Below are 20,098 nucleotides of genomic sequence, written 5' to 3'. Positions count from 1 at the left end.
TCACCGGCTGTTAAGCTTGAATGAGTTTGTGCTCTCTCCCCTCTGGCTTCACCTCCTCCCAGCACTGCTGCCTGCTGTGGGGTGCCCCCTGCCAGGGACCCCAACCCCACAGCCCTCAAGGCCCTGCCTCTGCCAGGACGCTTAGAAGCACCTGCTGAGCACAGAAAGTGACCACCCGCTGGCTCCCACACGAGACGGTGCCGATGGACGCCCACCTCGCATCTCAGCGAGTGCGCAGCACGCCGTGGGCTGCCACTGCAGGACGCAGCGGGTATTGTACAGCTTTCTGGGGACAGAAGCATACATCGGGGACAACAAGGCAGAGCAGGTGAAGGGGGAGGACGACTGACTTCCAAACAAAAGTCAGTCACCACAAACTTCACGGCAACAGATAAGGACACTGTGAGGACCCGTGGTCACAACAGTCAGGGATTGGTAACTGCGACACCAAGCCCAGGCACGCAACACCGCTACATTCTAAGGATGACACTGACATAAAGGCATTTTTGGACCCCCCCCCAAAAAAAAGGTGAACTGTGAACTTACACACCAGGACACCAGCAAGAACTTCTACAGGCTACATTTCAAGAACCAAGAGGCAAACACCTGTGATGTCCAAGCTCACGGCGCGCACGTAGGAGAGGACTTCAGAAGCTTCCGAGGGTGGCACACGCTGCAGCACTGGCATCCCATACGGGCAGCAGTTCAAGTCCCAGATGCTCCATTTCTTATCCCGTTCCCTGCTAATGCAGCTGTGAGAGCAGGAGGATGCCTGAGTCCTTGAGGCTCCACCCCCACGTGGGAGGCTCACAGCTTCAATCTGGCCCTTCCCTGGCAAATGCAGTCATTTGCAAAGTGAGCCAGGAGAGGGAAAATCTTTGTTTCTCTCCTGCTCACTCATTCTGCTTTTCTAAACAATGTATAAAAATGAATAAATTTTAAAATGCTCATGGAAAAACTGAATTAGAAGACAGGTTTATTTTGGTACCAAGAAAATAAAATTCATTTATAGTTATCTCAAAATACACACTTTCTATCAACCTTCCGAAGACTCCTAGTCTGCACAGATGACAAATTCAGTTCTGGCCCCAAAGTGAACTTGTCTGTTGATTCCATCCCACAGACCTCCGGAAGCGCCTCCTGCATACATGTGAACATCGTACTGGAGTCAAGGCCTCTGCCGGGACAGCCCAGGAGGAAGGCACACACAGCCGTCACAGAGTCCAGTCAGCTGGCTGCGAGCTGGACGGACTCCGCTCCAGCACGTGTAACGATGCCCTGCAGGGAAGAGGGATCAGCCTGTGGCACAGAGGGTCCAGTGACACCGGCACCCCATGTGAGGCTAGCAGGTGTCCCAGCTGCCCCATTTCTGATCCAGCTCCCTGCTGATGGGCCTGGGAAAGCAGCAGAAGGTAGCTGAGTGTTCCGGAGCCTTACTGGGAGACCATGCTGGATCTCCTGGCTCCTGGCTTCCACCCAGGACTGTAGCCATTTGGGGAGTGAACCAGTGGATGGGAGATCTCTCTCCTCTCCTCTCTCTGCAACTCCGTCTTTGAAATATGTAAATCTTAAACACACACACACAAACACCCTGATGTCTATGTCAGATGCAAGGACTGAGCACAGGAAACTATCCGAAGACTGTCCCAGACCCAGCATATTATAAATGCAGAGACACCTGTAAGGGTGAGGGAACAGCTGGCCTGATGCTGTGTCCCCCAGCTCTGCAGGAGGTCGTCCTCAGGGTCCGGGTGCTGCCCAGCACACAGCTGGCCCAGGCCACACATGCACCCATGCACACACGTGCACATGCATGTGCATGCCTGCATGCACCCTGGCCCTCGAGGGCCTACAGGCACACAGGTGCTCCATGAACTCAAGAAATAGAACTACATGCCTGCTTTGCAAAACCTCATGAACAGGAGGCACATGAAGGGCTTTGTGATTAACTGGGTAAGTGGCCACCTCCCCAGCGAACAGAAGACAGCAGACTACGGCTTGGTTTTCAACCCCACAGATTACCTTTACAAATTCACTCATCAGGCCTGGCACAGTGGCCTAGTGGCTAAAGTCCTTGCCTTGCACACACCGGGATCCCACATGGCCACCGGTTCGTGTCCCGGCGGCCCCACTTCCCATCCAGCTCCCTGCTTGTGGCCTGGGAAGGCAGTCGAGAACGGCCTAAGACCTTGGGACCCTACACCTGCATGGGAGACCCGGAAGAAGCTCCAGGCTCCTGGCTTCAGTTGGCTGAGCTCCGGCTGTTGCGGTCACTTGGGCAGTGAAGCAGCAGACGGAAGATCTTCCTCTCTGTCTCTCCTCTCTGTATATCTGACTCTCCAATAAAAATAAATAAATCTTCAAAAAATAAAAAAAAAACACAGAAAAAAACCCACTTATGAAAGGCTGCTCTGTAGAAGACAACGCCAGAATGGTTTGCGCTGAAGATCAGTGAGCTCTCTGTCACTAGAGCTAGTCACCAGGAGGTAGACAACTTCCTGCCAACCCTGCGTCCCTGGGAATGCTCAGCGAAGCCACGGCAACCACAACACTGCCAGCTTCAAGGTGAAGCAGAGCATTAAGAGGCAAGCATCAAGAGAAAAGGCTTATGCCATAGGCTTCTAAAACCTTCTGCCCCACAAATTAGTTTTCAAGTCTATAACCCAAGTCTCTGAAAGACCATCCTGAGGGGCCAGCCCAACTGACTAATCCTCCACCTGCAAGTGCTAGCACCCCATATGGGCACGGGTTCTGGTCCCAGTTGCTCCAGTTCCCATCCAGCTCCCTGCTTATGGTCTGGGAAAGAACTAGAGGATGGCCCAAAGCCTTGGGGCCCCGCACCCACCACCCACGTGGGAGACCTGGAGGAGGCTCCTGGCTTCCAGGTCTAGTTACATGGACATTTTGGGGGTGAACAGTGGATACACAATCTGTGTGTGTGTGTGTGTGTGTGTGTGTGTGTGTCCTCTCTGTATATCTGCCTTTCCAATAAAAAAATTAATAAATAAATCTTTACAGACCAAACTTGATCCTTCTGTGCTCCTTCTCCGCCCCCGGCCATGTGCTACTGCTTCTCCTGCAAACCCTGCCTGGAGACACACGATACCGCGGACCTTCGGAACGGTGTGGGCCAAGCCACTCCCTCTGGCTTCCCTGTGACCTGCTGGCTGCGCCCACTGTACCTGTGCTGTCTCACAGAGGGCTACTTAACAGTCACCCCAGCAAATGGCAGTAACGGTCATGCTCTGAGAGGCCTACGCAGAGCATACCTCTAGCCACCCAGGGCATACAGCTCAGGATCCCAACAGGACAGGTTACCTAAGACAGCAGACACTCTGCTGGCACCCGAGCTCCCTGTCAGGAGCTGTGTCCCTCTCCCTCCTCAGCACAATCCCAGGAGCAGCGAGGGCGGGTGTGCAGTGAAACACACACATGTTCAGCAGTGTTAGGGAGGGAAACAGAGGCACACTGGAAGTGCTTGCTGGGCTCCACTGCCCACAGAGCTGAGCCTGCGTGAGGCCTGGGCCTGCTCACAGCACTGCGCTGATGACCAGCCACTTCCCTGACCGGAAGCCGCCTGTTCTTCCTAACTGTAATGACTGCCTGCCACTCAACACCTGCAAAACGGCCTCAAGACAGCTCCCGGGCCTGAACACAGAAACACAAACAACCAAAGCTTTAGCAGAGAGCATAAATGGGGAAAAAAGAACATTTAAGACACATCACCCCCTGACTCTCCCCACGCCTCCCCACTACACGCGCACACACAGATAAAGAAAGCATAGAGGTACAGGCATGCAGCGCGGGTAGCCTAGGCAGAGCACATTAGAACCACGGGCATCGCCACCTTGGACCCCCAGCTGCTCTCACTTGGAAGCCGGCCAACAGCAAGGGGTGGTGAGGAGCCGGGACCAGGGAGAGCCGGCCCACCCTGCTGGGCATCGTGACTGCTGTGACCACGCTGAGAACGTGTGAGGCTGCAGATCCACAAAAGCAAGCAAAAGCGTGGCCGCGTGTCCACCAGGGGCATGCGTGGGCTGCTTTTAGCAGTTGCTGCCCTAACAGCTGGAAAACGAAGGCACTCCGCAAGCACCTGCCAGGGCTGAAGCCGAGTCACGCCAAAGCCAGGAGCCATGCGCTCACCCAGGTCTCCCATGATCCGCTGCCTGCCAGGTGCAGTGTCAGGGAGCTGGATGGGAAGTGGGGCAGCCGGAACTCACAGCAGTGCCCTGATAGGGCAGCCCATGGCATGTTTAAGGCAGGGGTAGGGGACAGGGGACACTGAACCGAACTGCGCCGCACCATCAGGCCCTGTGACACATAGGAGGTCAGTTACTGAACAGCTAGGTAACATAAAAATGTCATTTTGGGGGGCTGGCACCATGGTACAGTAGGCTAAGCTTCAGTCTGTGGCACAGGCTTCCCACATGGGCACCAGTTCACATCCCGGTTGCTCCACTTCCCATCCAGCTCCCTGCTAATGTGCCTGGGAAAGTAGCAGAAGATAGCCCAAGTCCCTAAACCTCTTATCCACGTGGGAGACCCAAAAGAAGCTTCTGGCTCCTGGCTTTGGAACAGCTCAGTTCCAACCACTGCAGCCATTTGGGGAGCAAACGAGCAGATGGAAGATCTTTTTGTAACTCTGCCTTTCAAATAAAAAGAAGTATTTTTTTTAAATACCCAAAAAGTCACTATACTATTCCACAGAGCAGATGACGCCCCAGTGGGTATAACGGGCTACCCTAAGGAACTGACTGCTATCAAGGCCAGAGAGCAAGAACATCCAGAATGCTCTGAAACAATCTCCTTGAAGCAGTCAAGGCCTGAGGGTCCCAGAACAAGCCAGAGATGTCCTCACTGTGCTCCAGGAGGACGCATGCGCCAAGGGTCATCTGGGTGCCTTGAACCCCTCACATCGGGGAGTGCAGGAGCAAGAGCAGGCAAGTGCTGGGGCCTCCTAGGGGCCTCCACGAGCAAGAAACAGAGGGAACATCAAGTACAGAAAAGCACGAATTCAACTGGAGGAGACTTCAAATGGTTGCCAGAAAAACAAAATTAAAAGATAAGCCAGGCCTTCAGTTTGTCCATTGAGGAAACGTGGGGAATGAACCAGTAGATGGAAGATCTGTGTGTGTGTCACGTGTAACTCTTTCTTCCAAATAATAAATGAGTAAATCTTTCTTAACAAAAGCTCCCCCACAGTCACCACTTCTCAGGTTCAGTTCAGCAATGTCCTGTCCACCGGCAATGCTGAGCAGCCACCACGCCATCCAATATGGGGTCCGCACACCACTACTTCTCTCATACCCGCACGTGGAGGACACCACTCTGCCTGCCATCTGCGGCCCCAGGATGCAGTCTGTTTCCTGTCCTGCCCCATCCTGGGGCCTGTGAATTACAAGCTGCATGAGAGCACCCATCAGTGCCAGGTGTGTGTGCTGCCATGTCTTCCCACTGGAGGAACCTCAGCTATGGCTGCCTCCAAGCTGCTGATGTGCACGCCTGCTGCCCCGGGCCTGGCCCACCAGGGACTGTGGACAACAGCCACCCTGCTCTGCTGCCAGCCAGGCTATATCCCTTTGTCAGCCCTTGCACTGTCTACTAAAGATAAATAAGCAGCAAGCTGGTCCCATCCAGTGATAAGCAATTAGAAACTCCTGGTTAACTGGGAAATGGCCATCCTTACAGACACCCCCACTGCCAGCGCGGGCAGGTGCAGGCCGAGTCCTTCGCACATAAGCTTCACACTTTCTGGAAACTTTCTTGTCATGGGTCTGACAAGGCACTCCAGAGTTATCCTTCTGCTCTACTTCCTCCTCGAGACCTGAGCCCTGCCACCTCCCCATGAGGACCAGTGTCTGGGAGTGGGGAGAGTGTTCCTCACCCACGAGGGGGCATCAGAAATGCCTACTGCTGTTCATCTGACCTTCGGTGGAGTACGGCATGCCAGGAGCAGACCAACACACAGGAAGAAAGACGAAAAAGAAGAAAGGGTGGGTGGATGATGAACAGATAAATGGTAAGGATCAGAGAGAGATGGTTGACAGAATGATGAATAGAGTTTGTTTTAACTAATGAATTCCTATTTTTAAATGCTGTACATTTTTTGCTTGAGAGAAGGAGAGAGCACCCATGGAGGTGACCAGGCCAAAGCCCGAGCCAGCAACTGGGCGCAGGCATCCCACGCCACTGGAGGGGCCCAGCCGCGTGAAGCAGCACCTGAGCCAGCCAGGCAGTGTGCTGGTGGCAGGCAGGGAACCTGATAACGGATGCAGCATTCCAACCACTCGGCCAGCTCCAGTTTGCTGACTGTTTTTAAGATTTATTAAAGAGTGACACAGAGGCTGGGAGAAACAAAAAGAGAGATGCTTCACCCACTGGCTTATTCCACAAATGGCCACAGAGCGAGGCAGGGCTGAGCCAGGCAGAGCCCCGGGGGAGCCCGGCACTGGGCCACCACCTGCCACCTTCCCCAGAGCATTGGCAGGGAGCTGCATCGGAAACACAATGCCTGGCCCTGGAACTAGCACAAAGCTGGTCCCTCAGTGGTGGTTTTCCTTCAAATTCTAGACTCCACTGGTTTTAACTTAACCTCTTGTGTCTTCTGTTGGTTACCTCTTGTATTCCATTTAAGAATCCTAGTTAAAGATCATCTTAAGAGGGCCCAGCGTGGTAGCCTAGTAAGTCCTCGCCCTGCCTATGCCAGGATCCCATATAGATGCCAATTTGTATCCTGGCTGCCCCACTTCCTTTCCAGCCCCTGCTTGTGGCCTGGGAAGGCAGTCGAAGACAGCCCAAAGCCCTGGGACTCTGCACACACATGGGGGATCCGAGGAAGCTCCTGGCTCCTAGCTTCAGATTGGCTCAGCTCCAGACATTGTGGCCTCCTGGGGAGTGAACCAGCAAATGGAGGATCTTTCTTTCTGTATCTCCTTCTGTATAAATCTCTCTAGTAAGAAAAAATAAGTAAATATTAAAGAAAAAATATTAACAGAACTAGATTCTCACCAAGTTGGTCATTTGCTTCATCCCACCTGAAAACATGAACAGCAAGATGAACGTAAGCAAAGTAATCACGGAGAATGTTCTGGAAAATCACTCCTGCCTCCCTCTGCTTCCACTTCCAGAGCGGACAGCCGCAGCAGCGCCACGACATGCTCCCCTCTCCCTGACGACACCCACATGACACACCGTGTGTGTGAGACCTCTGGGCATCCCCAGGGTGCTGCCTCTCCAGCGAGGGGACTGCTGTCCCCACGTCCCTCACACTCGCATGTGTCCCGAGGTGATGAAGGAATCCTGAGCATGGAACCCTTTGCTGAGCACGCCTGGGATCTTTAAGCACCAGGGAGTTGAAACCAGGGAACCTAAAACTGCCTACCTCTCATTTCCACCACTGCAGCATCTGAAAGCCTTCTAGCACCTTCTGCTACACACAGCCACTGACATTTCATCAATCACTTGCCATTTTCAGCCTGAAGAGCCTGAAGATTTGTTTTTTTTCAGGTCCACTAATTTTATTAGAATCTGTCTTGGTCACTCTGGGTCCAAGACGTTTGTGGCAGGGATTTAAAAAATAATCATTTCACCCATCGGAAAGGCAGAACTACAGAGAGAGAGGAAGAAGCACAGAGATTTTCCATCCACTGGTTCACTCCCCAGATGACAGTAACAGCCAGGACTACGCCAGGCTGAAGCCAGGAGCCAGAAACTTCTCCTAGGTCGTCCACGGCAGGCAGGGAAGAGGGAGCCAAGTACTTGACCTACAACCTGCCACCTTCCCATTGGCAGGTGAGCTGGATCAAAGCGGAGCGGCGGGGGCTCAAACATTCAGGATGCCAGTGCTGCAGGAAGCGGTTTAACTCACCACCACAGCACAGGCCCCTGGAGTCTCTCTCTTACTAAATCAGAACGTTCTGGCGCCTGCACGTCATGGCAGACAACCTGTGTGTCTTCCATACATGTGACGCTCACAGGCTGTCTCCTGGTTGTCTCCTCCATGGGCCTGCAGCTTCTCTCCTTTCTCCCTCGTGCTGCCAGCTGCTCTCACCCCCCCAGCCCCCCGCTGCTGGAGCTCCGACCGCTCTGCAGCTCTCTTCCAAGTACCCAGCCGCCTCATTTCTGAGCTGTTCGAGTCTGGATTTATGTGGTGCTCTGGAGCACGAAGTCTTTCAGCTTGGCTGGAGATCTCTCGGTGCCCCCTCCGTCTGCGGGCATGCTGCCACAGCCAGCTCCTCTGTTTTTACCATAATAACGTCAGGCCCCATCAGGAAGGCCTTGCTCCCTTCCTCCCAACCACCTCGACACCCCTCGGTGTACGTGAGCTGTGGGGAGAGGAGCCCTGCGTAGTCTGGACTCCCCGGACTTTGGTCAGTACTCAAAAACAACTCGGCTCTGCCCCTTGCCCCTTCCTTCCCTACTACAGACTCCAGGCAGCTCCTCTATCCCCATAGCCTCACCACAGCTGAGATGTACCACGCACCAGCCCCACCTGTGAGCTGCCACCATCACCCGGCTCCAGGAGCCATGCGCCTGCTGGGCAGGGAGCGAGGCAGCAGCAGGCCTATGTGAGAGAGGGGGCACCTGTGGCAAGGAACTCCACAGCCAGGGACGTGTGGCTTGGAAGCAACCTGGCATTTTTCACTACAGAGGCCCACCCCTACGTCCAATAACTTTAGAAGCGGTCCCTGGCTCCCCCACAAGGAGAACCTGCTCTGCCTGGTGCCAGATGGGCTGCCCAGCCTGGTAACATAGGGCAACAACACCTTGGGAGCAAGCGTATCTACTTCATACTCAGTGTCGTTTTAGCCAGGAGAAGACTGTGGAAAGCAGAAGTAATGGGAAGGACTGGCCCCATCCCCCAGGACCTAGCCTGGGTACAACCCAGCACTCGGCTCTCAGCGCTGGAGCCTCCCCAGCCTGCCAGGTGAGTTCACTCCATTAAACCATGCAACTTGGTTTTAACCTTGTTTTCCCCAATCTAACGGCGCCCGCTGGTTCTGACAGATACCCTGCCCCCATTAAACCTCACCACCTTGCTCATCACTCCTCTGTCTGGCATGTACAGGCTTTCCTATGTGAAGCACCTACCCCACTACCGCAGTGTGTGTGCCAGCTGACTGGGACACAGGGGTCCAAGTTGGGCGGCTGCCCGTGACTTTCCTGTACCTGCTTGTTTATGGGGCCCTGGGTTGTGTGTGTCGCCTGTGATCATACAGACAGCCATAGCCCAAGACAGTTCACCACGACCCTACCACATTCCAGTCTCAAACATGAAATTCCAGTGAGTCCCCAGTCTCGGCCTGTGGAGCAGCGCAGCTCAGCTATTGCACGAGGCTGCCTCTCTTCCCCTAAGCTGGTTGCTACCAGGAGGCAGACAGGTGTCCCCTGGGAATCTGAAGACAGGGGAAAGAAATTTCTTTCTGAGAATTCATCTAGAACCAAGACATGGTAGATGCCATGGTAGGTCAGCCATCCCTGACTCACAGCATTTTATTTTGGAAAATAATAAACCTTCATTTTTAAAAAAGACATGTGAGGGGCCCGGCGGCGTGGTCTAGCGGCTAGAGTCCTCGCCTTGAATGCCCCGGGATCCCATATGGGCGCCGGTTCTAATCCTGGCAGCTCCACTTCCCATCCAGCTCCCTGCTTGTGGCCTGGGAAAGCAGTCGAGGACGGCCCAATGCATTGGGACACTGCACCCGTGTGGGAGACCCGGAAGAGGTTCCAGGTTCCCGGCATCGGATCGGCGCGCACCGGCCGTTGCGGCTCACTTGGGGAGTGAAGCATCGGACGGAAGATCTTCCTCTCTGTCTCTCCTCCTCTGTGTATATCTGGCTGTAATAAAATGAATAAATCTTTAAAAAAAAAAAAAGGACATGTGAGGATAGAAACGAGGGTGACGCCCAGCTAAGTCAGCATGCATGGCACCGCATCCCTGGGAGGAAGCAGCTGATGCCCATGTGGGATGCCCATGTGGGATGCCCATGTGGGATGTCCAGATGGAGCTCCAGGCTCCTGCCTGCCTGGCTGTGTGGGCATTTGGGGAATGAACCAGAAAACAGCAGACCTTTCATATGTCTGTCTGTCTGTCTGTCTGTCTCTCTCTCTCTCTCTCTCTCTCTCTCTCTCTCTTTCTCTGTCTCTAAAGTACAAAGTGTAGAAATAGTTAATATACTATTTATCTCTAATTTGTAACAATTCAGCATTCACTTCATTTCACATTCACTCAGTCTCCGGCTCCTGAACTGTATCAAAGTGCAGGCAGGCATTATCATCTTTTACCCTTAAACACACCTGCATATGTTTCCTAAGAACAGAAACATTCTGCTTCAATGTCACTGTCATAATGACACTCAATGCACTTGTCACTAGCCCAAGCATCTGCTATGAACCATCAGCAAGGAGGGCATCCGGCCGACAGCACACGTGTGTCCTGTCCCACGTGTGGACATGGCTCCCTGGCTGCATTTACACACCACAGTGTGGCGGCACGCTCATTTCCGTCGCTTTTATTCCAAAACACAGAAGCAGGCCATTGCCACATGTGAAACCTCAAGTTGCCACTTTGCTCTGTGCTTACCAGAGAATGGGGAATGTCCGAGGCTCCCCACCCACTGTGATACAGCAAGGACACCACTCAGGTCAGCGTCCAATGACAGTGCTACCCAGAAGCTTCCATGGGGAAGAACTCAACACGAAGGGGAGGGAGGATGACTGGTGCTCTTCCTGTCCCCTGCTGCTCACAGCCAAAGGTCCTCCAGTGTGCGCCCGCTCGCCAAGGCAGTCCCTGGAATCATGTCCAAACGAGCCTTCCCAGGACAGATGGCTGCCAGGTCCCCAGCCTGGGCATGGTCTGTTCTGCCCAACTGCCTTCGGGGGGAAAGTCAGCATGCGCCCACCCTCTACCCCGAAAGAATGGGCAACAGAAGCCAAGATAGACATATAGGATTGCCTCAAGCCAAAGCCCGCTGCATAGCAGAAGGAACAAGCAACGGGGCAGAGAGATACCCACAGGCCAGCAGAGAATACCCACAAACCACTCATCAAGTATCGAAATACAGAGAATTCAGATGACTCAGTAACAAGAAAACAGCCCTGTGTAAAAACGGGCCAAGGGTTTGAAGACTAGCTCTCAAAAGAATACATTCAGATGGCCATCACCAATTATAAGAGAAATGCAAATTAAATCACAGTAAGAGAGGCCAACGCTGTGGCAGAGCAGGTAAGCCACCGCCCATGACACAGGCATCCCCTATGGGCACTGGTTCGAGTCCCAGCTGCTCCACTTCCGACCCAGCTTCCTAGAGGCCTAGGAAAGCAGCAGAAGATGGCCCAAGTGCTTAGGCTCCTGTCACCTGACATGGGAGACCCAGAGGAAGTTCCAGGCTCATGACATGCCTGGCCGGCCATTCGGAAAGTGAACCATCAGAAAGAACTTTTAATAAAACACTACACATTTAATAAAACACTGTATTGTACCTCATGGGTATACACAATTATTTATGAACAAAACAAATTAAGATTCAGTTATTTAACAGGCAGAGTTACAGACAGAGAGAGAGAAAAAAAATCTTCCATTTGCTGGATGGCTGTCATGACCAGAGAAGAACTGCTCTAAAGCCAGGAGCTTCTTCCAGGTCTCCTATGTGGGTGGCAAGGGCCAAAGGACTTGGGCCATGCTCTGCTGCTCTCCCAGGCACATCAGCAGGGAGCTGGATGGAGTGGAGCACCTGGCACTTGACCAGTGTCCATATGGGATGCCAGCACCACATGCAGAGGTTTTACCCCACGTCACAGCACTGACCCTAAGCAAGCGCTTTCCCCACAGCAGATTGTGGTTCTATGTGTCTAAGATAGTCATAAGGAGAGGATGGGGAGAAGGAGCTGAGGACAAACTCCAGCCCCTGGCCGTGTCCCAGGCAACGCCAAACCCTCCTCCCCACCTCCCCTCCCCCCTGCCCCACTCACTTAGGACACCCGCCTGGCAGGTGAGCACCAAATGCGTTTGTTACTTCCTGGCCTGCCTGAGTGAGGCCCTGTGCTCACAAGCAGCCAGGGTGGTGGGCAGCCTGCTGAGCCAGGAGCACATCAGCAGCACGGGGACACTCACCGTCACTCAGGTCCTGCAGGAGACTCTCCTGGCAGGAGAAGTCCAGGCTCACTTTGACCATGACGGTGAAGGTGGCCGCCTGCCCAGGCTGCAGCGGGAATTGGGCCAGGGTTTCTTCCAGCTTCCAGCTCAGGAAGTCACCATACAACTTCTCTGCAACGATAAAATTAATGACAACATGGATGGTGGCAGTGGTGATGAGGCACGATGGTATGTGGACCAACTCTGCCAGAAAATTCTGACGCAAGGCTCAGAAAATATGGATGGGATGAGATGCACTTAGGATGTCATAGGTTGATGTTCCAGGGAAAATTCTGAAGCAGACGGGGCAGAGAGGCATGAGGAGGAGGGAGGGTACGAGTCCGGCCTCCAGCCACATCATCCATTGTCTCCCGCCAAGCAGCAGGCTGTGAGCCAGTGCAATGGGCTCGCTGATGAGGTCCCAGTCCTGAGCAGAGCGGCCCATGCCACTCACATGTGGGCAGGCAGGTTGTGGCTCCCCAGCCGCACGACGTAGCCCTACTCTACAGCCAGAGGGCTTCCCAGAAGGCCAGGCAAAGCAACACTTGGGGAGGAGGGGAGCCAGGATGGGCTAAGAGCAGGGGATTCCAGACAGGCACTATGTTCGACATGTTCTTCTGGCACACTCCTAGCTGCCCTCCCACACTGGCCTGGGCATCCGTCATCTCCCATGTGGCCTGAGGACATGCAGATATGAACGTCTGCTGGCAGTCACCCCCAGAGGGTACACCACTGCCCAGGCCTGGTGAGACCAGCTCTCTAGCCTGCACTGCAGCTCTGCAACTGAACCTGCCCCAGGGGACCAGCTCTGGATGCCATGCCCATGCCAGAACAGACCCTGATGCCCTCCCTCTGGAACCACAGCTGCCACCATGACCCTCTCATGACCCAGACACTCATGCTATTGATGTACTGCATGGATTTCAGTACGTCCCACTTTGTTTCTGCCAGATCTGCTTGGGAATGGGATGACTGGGATATGCTAGCAACAGAAAGCCAAGGAGGCCCTGCTCGTTGGGGGCCATCGCCAGACCCCTGGCCCCTGGATTCAGATTGGCTCAGTCCTGGCCATTGCAGCATATGGGGATTGGACCAGAGATGTGAGCCCTCTCCCTCTGTCTCTCCTTCTCTCTGTATAATCTGCCTTTCAAATAAAAACAAACAGATTTTGGGCCCAGAGCAGCAGCCTACTGGCTAAAGTCCTTGCCTTGCATGCACCGGGATCCCACATGAGTGCCAGTTCTAGTTCTGGTGGCCCTGCTTCCCATCCAGCCCCCTGCCTGTAGCCTGGGAAGGTAGTCGAGGACAGCCCAAAGCCTTGGGAGCCTGTACCCATGTGGGAGACCTGGAAGAAGCTCCTAGCTCCCAGCTCCTGGCTTCGGATTGGCTCAGCTCCGGCCATTGCAGCCACTTGGGGAGTGAATCATTGGATGGAAGATCTTTCTCTCTGTCTCTCCTTCTCTATATATCTTCCTTTCCAATACAAATAAAATAAATCTTAAAAAATAAAACTAAAAGACATTCATCTGTTCTGTGCACTCCACCAACAAGGGAGACAGGCCTGCTCTCCTGAGCCTGCCTTCTTGGTGAACTCCTAAAGACTGGGACATGGGCTTCAAGACACAGGTTATTTTTGTGTAAAATTCTTTTAAATCCACGCATAGATTTTCATAAAATACATTTTCATGAACTGCTGGAAGATCATCCTTGTATGCATGGATTTCAAAAGAAAAGTTTGGACCAAAATAAACTTTTCTTCCGATTCTATTCTGCTTGGGGTACCTGCCCTTGCTTCTATGTTGGTTCATGTTGGCATGAGCAGCCACCACAGGGGGAAGGATGCCAAGGCCGGGGAGGGAAAGGAAGGTGTGGCTGACAGCCTTCCCAGGCCCAAGCAGGGGCAGGGCAGAGGCCACTTCCTGAGCAGGCTGCCCTCTGCCACTCCAGTTAGGAAGGGAGTACAGGCCATCGAATCCTGCTGGCACACTCCACACTCATCTGCTGGTACCAAACTCCCTGGGGAGGCAAATTCTCCTTGGCTTCCCCCGCTGCCCAGCCTCTGCCTCCAGGGAACTTCACCAACCTTTCGGATTTTTTTTCCCATCAGCACAGGGAGGGCACCCACATGAGCCGCCCCCAGTCCAAACCTTGCAACTCCAAACCGTGAAGCTTGCTAGCAATCAGGGGCGTCTGTGAAAACATCCAATGTGCAAGAAACTCCCAGAAGCTAGAACACCTGTCTGCCCCGGCATTTCCAGTCGAGATCTGGTGGTGCTGGGTGGGGGTGGGGGAATGACTCGGTCTGAACCTACTTTTCTAGAGACTTCCACAGAAGGGGCTAAACGCTGCTTACATGCAGGGCTCATTGCACTCCCTGCCGGCAGCAGGAGAGGCTTACCCAGCTCTCTCACTCGTTCTTCCTATCTGGCTCATGGGCCTGTGTGCTTTCTCTTACTTCATGAAATAGCCTGGCTTTGCTTCTGAATGCCACTTAGCAGTGTCCCCTCCAACTGACACAACAAAATCCCCCATTCGGCCAACATGGCTCAAGAGCACCCACAACACCAAGTACCCTCATGTTACACAGAACAATTCTGCATGGGGGTAGAGGGGGAACACAGCAGGCTGGACACACAGCTCCTAAATTAGAGTCCCCCTACACAGGTCCAGTGACCAGGGGCTACACTAGATGGTCCAAGGGATTGGCAACACACTCCCTGCCTTCCGGGGCCAAGACAGGAAGATCCCTGGGCTACAGGCACCCTGGCATCAACCTGCTCCCATTTCCCAGGCCTCCACTCAACGCCCCTGTTCAGATCCAGCAGATGGGCACCAGGCATGTCAAGGGCCGAGTCGTGGGCCTGCAGCGTGCAGCGTGTGACTCATATCCCTCCCACTGGGAGTGCACTAGGCCGGGAGAAGAGGCAGCCGGAGGCTCTTGGAACAGGGGCTCTAAGAGCAGGCCACCTCGCACACCAGCCTCCCTGGGGCCCAAGCCACCCTCTGCACCTACCCTTGGTGGGTAGCAGCTTGGAGCTGACCTCCAGCTTCTCCAGGGGCTCCAGGCCAACATTCTCCAAGGTGACCACGAGCTGCTGGCTCTCCCCGTTGAACAGCTGCACAGACACGTTGGTGGAGATTTCGTCCCCAGACGAGGGCTGCAGTGCATGCGCGGATCTAAACGTCAGAGGGAGGAATTCCACAGCGTCAGGTAAGCTCCTCATACCAGGTACAGACACGTGTGGCACTTCAAAAACATGGGCTAGGGAATCTCGGCACTGAACCTGGAACTCAGGAACCGAGCCACACTGAACACAGACTGGGCACTAGGAGACAGTCACGCCACACATCCCACTGCAGGCTCCTGGAAGAGGCACTTTTACATCCTACCAAATTCCAAGAAAACAATACTGCGGCAAGTCAAGGTGAATGTCCATGCATTAAACATCTTTCATGGGAGCCACGCAGTGGTGTAGTGCATCAAGCCACCACCTCCAAACACCAATGTCCCATATGGGAGCCAGCTGAAGACCCAGCTGCCCTACTCCCCAGCCAGCTCCCTGCTAACATGCCTGGGAAAGCAGTGGAGGCTGGTCCAAGTCCTTGGGACCCTGAACCCACATGGGAGACCCAGAAGAAACTCCTGGCTTCAGCCTAGCCCAGGCCTGATCTTTGTGGCTATTTGGGAAGTGAACCAGTGGACAGAAGATCTCCCCCTCTCCCTCCCTCTTTCCCTGTAACTCTGCCTTTTAAATAAATAAATCCTTATATACGTGTGTGTGTGTGTGTGTGTGTGTGTGTACAGATACATATCTCTTCAGCGTCTTTCCTTGGCCAGGAAAGGAAAGCGGATGTGTGTCCTCCTCGTGTGACCCTGGCCACGGACAGTGCACAGCCCCTCTCACACACAGGCTGCTGACAGCCACATGCACTCTGGGAAAAGGTATGAGAAGTAAACGAAACTCGGCCAGGAGACAGAGAGGAGATCCTACCTGCTGGTTCACTCCCCAAATGGCGAGCCTTCCTGTGCCCCAAAGCCAGGGTCTCCACCCCTCCTCTGGTTCTCACGTCCCACACACGGGGAGCCCCTCCAAGTCATTTCAGAGCCCCAGGACTGGCTGGGCTGCCTGAGCCACAGGGACCTTCATAGCCCACTGACAGCAATTAACACTTGTTTCAGAAGAGGTCACACTAGAAAAACAGGTACACTGTACACACTTGTCAATAAGACACCGACCTCCTGCACCCACTGCCGCAGCCTGTGCCAGGGACTGCTTGCCTACACCACTGAGCTGACCAGGGGTGTACATGGGGACACTGCCTGTGCCAGGGACTGCTCGCCTACAGCACTGAGCAGACCCCGGGTGTACATGGGGACACTGCCTGCGGGGCCCTGCTTGCCTACACCACTGAGCAGACCCCGGGTGTACATGGGGACACTGCCTATGGGGCCCTGCTTGCCTACACCACTGAGTGGACCACGGGTGTACATGGGGACACTGCCTGTGGGGGCCCTGCTTGCCTACACCACTGAGCGGACCCCGGGTGTACATGGGGACACTGCCTGCGGGGCCCTGCTTGCCTACACCACTGAGCTGACCAGGGGTGTACATGGGGACACTGCCTGTGCCAGGGACTGCTCGCCTACAGCACTGAGCAGACCCCGGGTGTACATGGGGACACTGCCTGTGGGGGCCCTACTCGCCTACACCACTGAGCGGACCCCGGGTGTACATGGGGACATTGCCTGTGGGGCCCTGCTCGCCTACACCACTGAGCAGACCACGGGTGTACATGGGGACAATGCCTGTGGGGGCTCTGCTCGCCTACACCACTGAGCAGACCCCGGGTGTACATGGGGACAATGCCTATGGGGGCCCTGCTTGCCTACACCACTGAGCAGACCACGGGTGTACATGGGGACACTGCCTATGGGGGCCCTGCTCGCCTACACCACTGAGCGGACCCTGGATGTACATGGGGACACTGCCTGTGGGGGCTCTGCTCGCCTACACCACTGAGCGGACCACGGGTGCACACAGGCCACATTTGGTGTTTACACCAGGGCTCTGGTCGTTCACAAGTCTCAGTGGCAGCCCAGGTGAAACGCACCACCCATTTTTGCTCAGCCACCCACCAGGTGACAGCGCCATCAGGGCTCAAGCTGCGAGGACTCAGGCCTGAACAATCACGTATACGTCTTTGAGTTGCCGTGTGTGTTCTCAGCGGTCTCGTGCAGATGCCCGACTGCCTAGGCGTTTGGCAAACCTGAAGGTGCTGCCAGGGTGCCCCGAGCCTGCCGCACTGCTCCACTTCTGGCTGCACAGAGCAGGCTGGCTTCTGCCTATCTTGTGCCGAGAGCCACCCTGTCAAGCGTGAGCAGGGATCTTGCCTGGTGCCAGCACCACAAAGACTGACACATCACACTCCCTTCCGGGTGGCTCGGCAGCTCTGGGTACGTCTTTCGTGGGGAGAGAGATGCCCCAGGCTATGCCAACTTTTTAATGAAGTTGTTTGCCTTCTTTATCACAGGGCTTGGGAGCTAAACAGCAGCTCTTCATCAGACATGCTGTACAAATGTTTCCCTGCAACCTGTGAACTATCCATTTTCTTAATGGTTTCTCTGGAAACACCAAGGCTCTTAACTCGGATGACGCTCCATCCATCAGTGTCCTACTGTGTGGATCATGCTGCTGTTGACACGTCACAGAAACCTTTGCCTAATTCAAGGCCATAAGAACTCTCACTTGCCTTCCCTTTTTTTAAGATGTACTGGAAAGTCAGAGTTACAGAGAGAGACAGAGACCAAGAGAAGGAGATCCCACCCAGAAGGTCACTTCCCAAAAGGCTGCAATGCAACAGCTGGGCCAATCCAAAGCCAGAGTTCCTTCCAGGCCTGCCTCGAGGGTGCAGAGGCCAACACCTCGACCATCTCCCCCATAGTAAGAAAGTTGGGAAGACAGTGCTCAGAACTCAAACTAGCACCCATGTGGGATGCCAGTGTGGCAACACCACAGCCCCACCCTCTCAAGCTGGGCCCACCCTGCTCATGGGCTCAGCTCTCCTGGCCCTCTGGACTCACCATCAGGCTCGTGACCTCACAGGCTCGGCCCTCCTGGCCCTCTGAGCTCACCATCAGGCCCATGACCTCACAGGCTCAGCCCCCTGGGCTCACCATCAGGCCTGTGACCTCACAGGCTCGGCCCTCTGGGCTCACCGTCAGGCCCATGACCTCACAGGCTCGGCCCTCCTGGCCCTCTGGGCTCGCCGTCAGGCCTGTGACCTCATAGGCTCGGCCCTCTGGACTCGCCGTCAGGCCTGTGACCTTACAGGCTCGGCCCTCTGGGCTCACCGTCAGGCCTGTGACTGCTATGTGTTAATCTGTATCGCATTCTGCTGCGTTCCTCACAGCACTCTCTGCTCCTGACCACTGTGCCCGTCAACATCTCCTCCCAGTCCCGCCAGCATTCTCAGCATTGCGTCAGGAAGGAATCCCACCTCCCCGACAGCTCTTCCAGCACAGGGCCCTGGCAGGGCTGCAAGAACAGAACACAGTACTGGTTCTGGCCTTTAGGTCAGAGCCCAACAACACTCAGCTCACAGCTCAGCTAGGCACCCAGCCCAGCAGCGAACAAGTATGCATCAGACATGCTGAAGAGCTTACAACCTTTCAGACAACCCCAAACACACCAGAGAAAAACAAGCAAACGATGTCTGTGAAGTGTCACCCCTCATGGCAACAGCTGAGATGACCCCAAATTCCAGTTATGTAATGTGGAGGTTTCTTAAGAGTGTCCTTTAGAAAAAAAAAAATTAAAGATGAAATCTTTTTGAAGACACTGTAAGAGGGAGGAAAAGCTTACTAGTGTGATTTCACAAAGTCACACTGTATGCAGGTAAGCAGCTGGAAGCACCTGAGTGTTTCCACTGACCACCCCTGGGCCTCTGACGGCCACCCCCCTTTGTCCTTCACACTCCCTGTGACTGACCACCCCTGGGCCTCTGACGGCCACCACCCTTTCTCCTTCACACTCCACTGTAGTGCTAAAAATCCCAAATAGAAAACAACTGGGGCCAGCATCATGTGCAGCAAGTAAAGCTGCTGCCTGTGAAATGGAATATCGCAGCACAGGTTCGTGTCCTGGCTGCTCCACTTCTGACCCAGCTAGCTCCCTGCTAATGGTCTGGAAAAAAAACAGCAAAAGATGCCTCAAGTCCTCAGGCCCCACACTCATGTGGGACATCCACAGGAAGCTCCTGGCTACTGGTTTCAGCCTAGCCCAGCACTGGCTGCTGCAGCCATCTGGGGAGTGAACCAGCAGATGGAAGATCTATGTGTGCGTCCTCTCTCTCTCTCTGACTTCAAAATAAGTAAGCAAAATGAAGCAATTCTGTAAGAGAGCGTAATGTGTTTCTGGGATGCTCTGAGGGCCTGGCTCTTTCAGGACGTCTAGGTTACTAAGGCCATACCACCATGAACGTGCCCAATCTCGTCTGCCAGGACGTCTAGGTTCACTCTGGGTCCTGGTCTCGGTCAGGAGGCCTCTGACTGTGATTGGCCAGAGCAGACAACACGGCCCCACCTCCCGCGAGACCCTGCTCCTGTGGACCACCTTGGAGCCAGTGTACCGCAGGGTGCAAGGCTCCCCAGGGCTGCCTCCTGCCCGCCCCTTGGCCCCCTTACCTGGGCAGGGAGGTGCTGATCTGCAGCCTGGGCAGGGCGGGGATGACTTCCACAGTAGAGCCACTGGTCTTTATGGCTGGCAGGTGGTCCAGCAAGCAGTTGCTGACAACGCCGAAGACGGTGGTGTGGTAACCTGGGACACAATGCAGAAGTCAGGATTCCTGGCAGCACTTTGGGCCCCGCGGCCACCCTTGCGACCATGGCTGAAATCCCGTGACCAGCAGCAAGGGCAACCCTTCACAAGACCTGGGTCCTGGTGTCTGCCCCAGCACTTGTGGGGT

The 20,098-nt window shown here is 54.6% G+C and overlaps 1 protein-coding gene across 2 annotated transcripts in view; it reads right to left on the bottom strand.

Moving 5' to 3' along the window:
- The window catches only part of TRAPPC9 (trafficking protein particle complex subunit 9), a 358,840-nt gene that overhangs the window by 267,483 nt on the left and 71,259 nt on the right, over positions 1 to 20,098 (bottom strand). For both annotated transcript variants that reach the window (XM_058668446.1, XM_058668447.1), the window contains 3 exons: positions 19,818 to 19,950; positions 15,147 to 15,310; positions 12,113 to 12,265 (listed from right to left, as the gene is read on the bottom strand). In XM_058668446.1, coding sequence (XP_058524429.1) covers positions 12,113 to 12,265; positions 15,147 to 15,310; positions 19,818 to 19,950 — 450 coding nt within the window. The remainder of the gene's footprint in view (positions 1 to 12,112; positions 12,266 to 15,146; positions 15,311 to 19,817; positions 19,951 to 20,098) is intronic.

Source organism: Ochotona princeps, chromosome 9 (assembly GCF_030435755.1).
Source record: "Ochotona princeps isolate mOchPri1 chromosome 9, mOchPri1.hap1, whole genome shotgun sequence".
Classification (NCBI taxonomy): Eukaryota; Metazoa; Chordata; class Mammalia; order Lagomorpha; family Ochotonidae; genus Ochotona; species Ochotona princeps.
The sequence above is the reverse complement of the archived record's forward strand: the minus strand, read 5'-3'. Positions and strand labels throughout refer to the sequence as shown.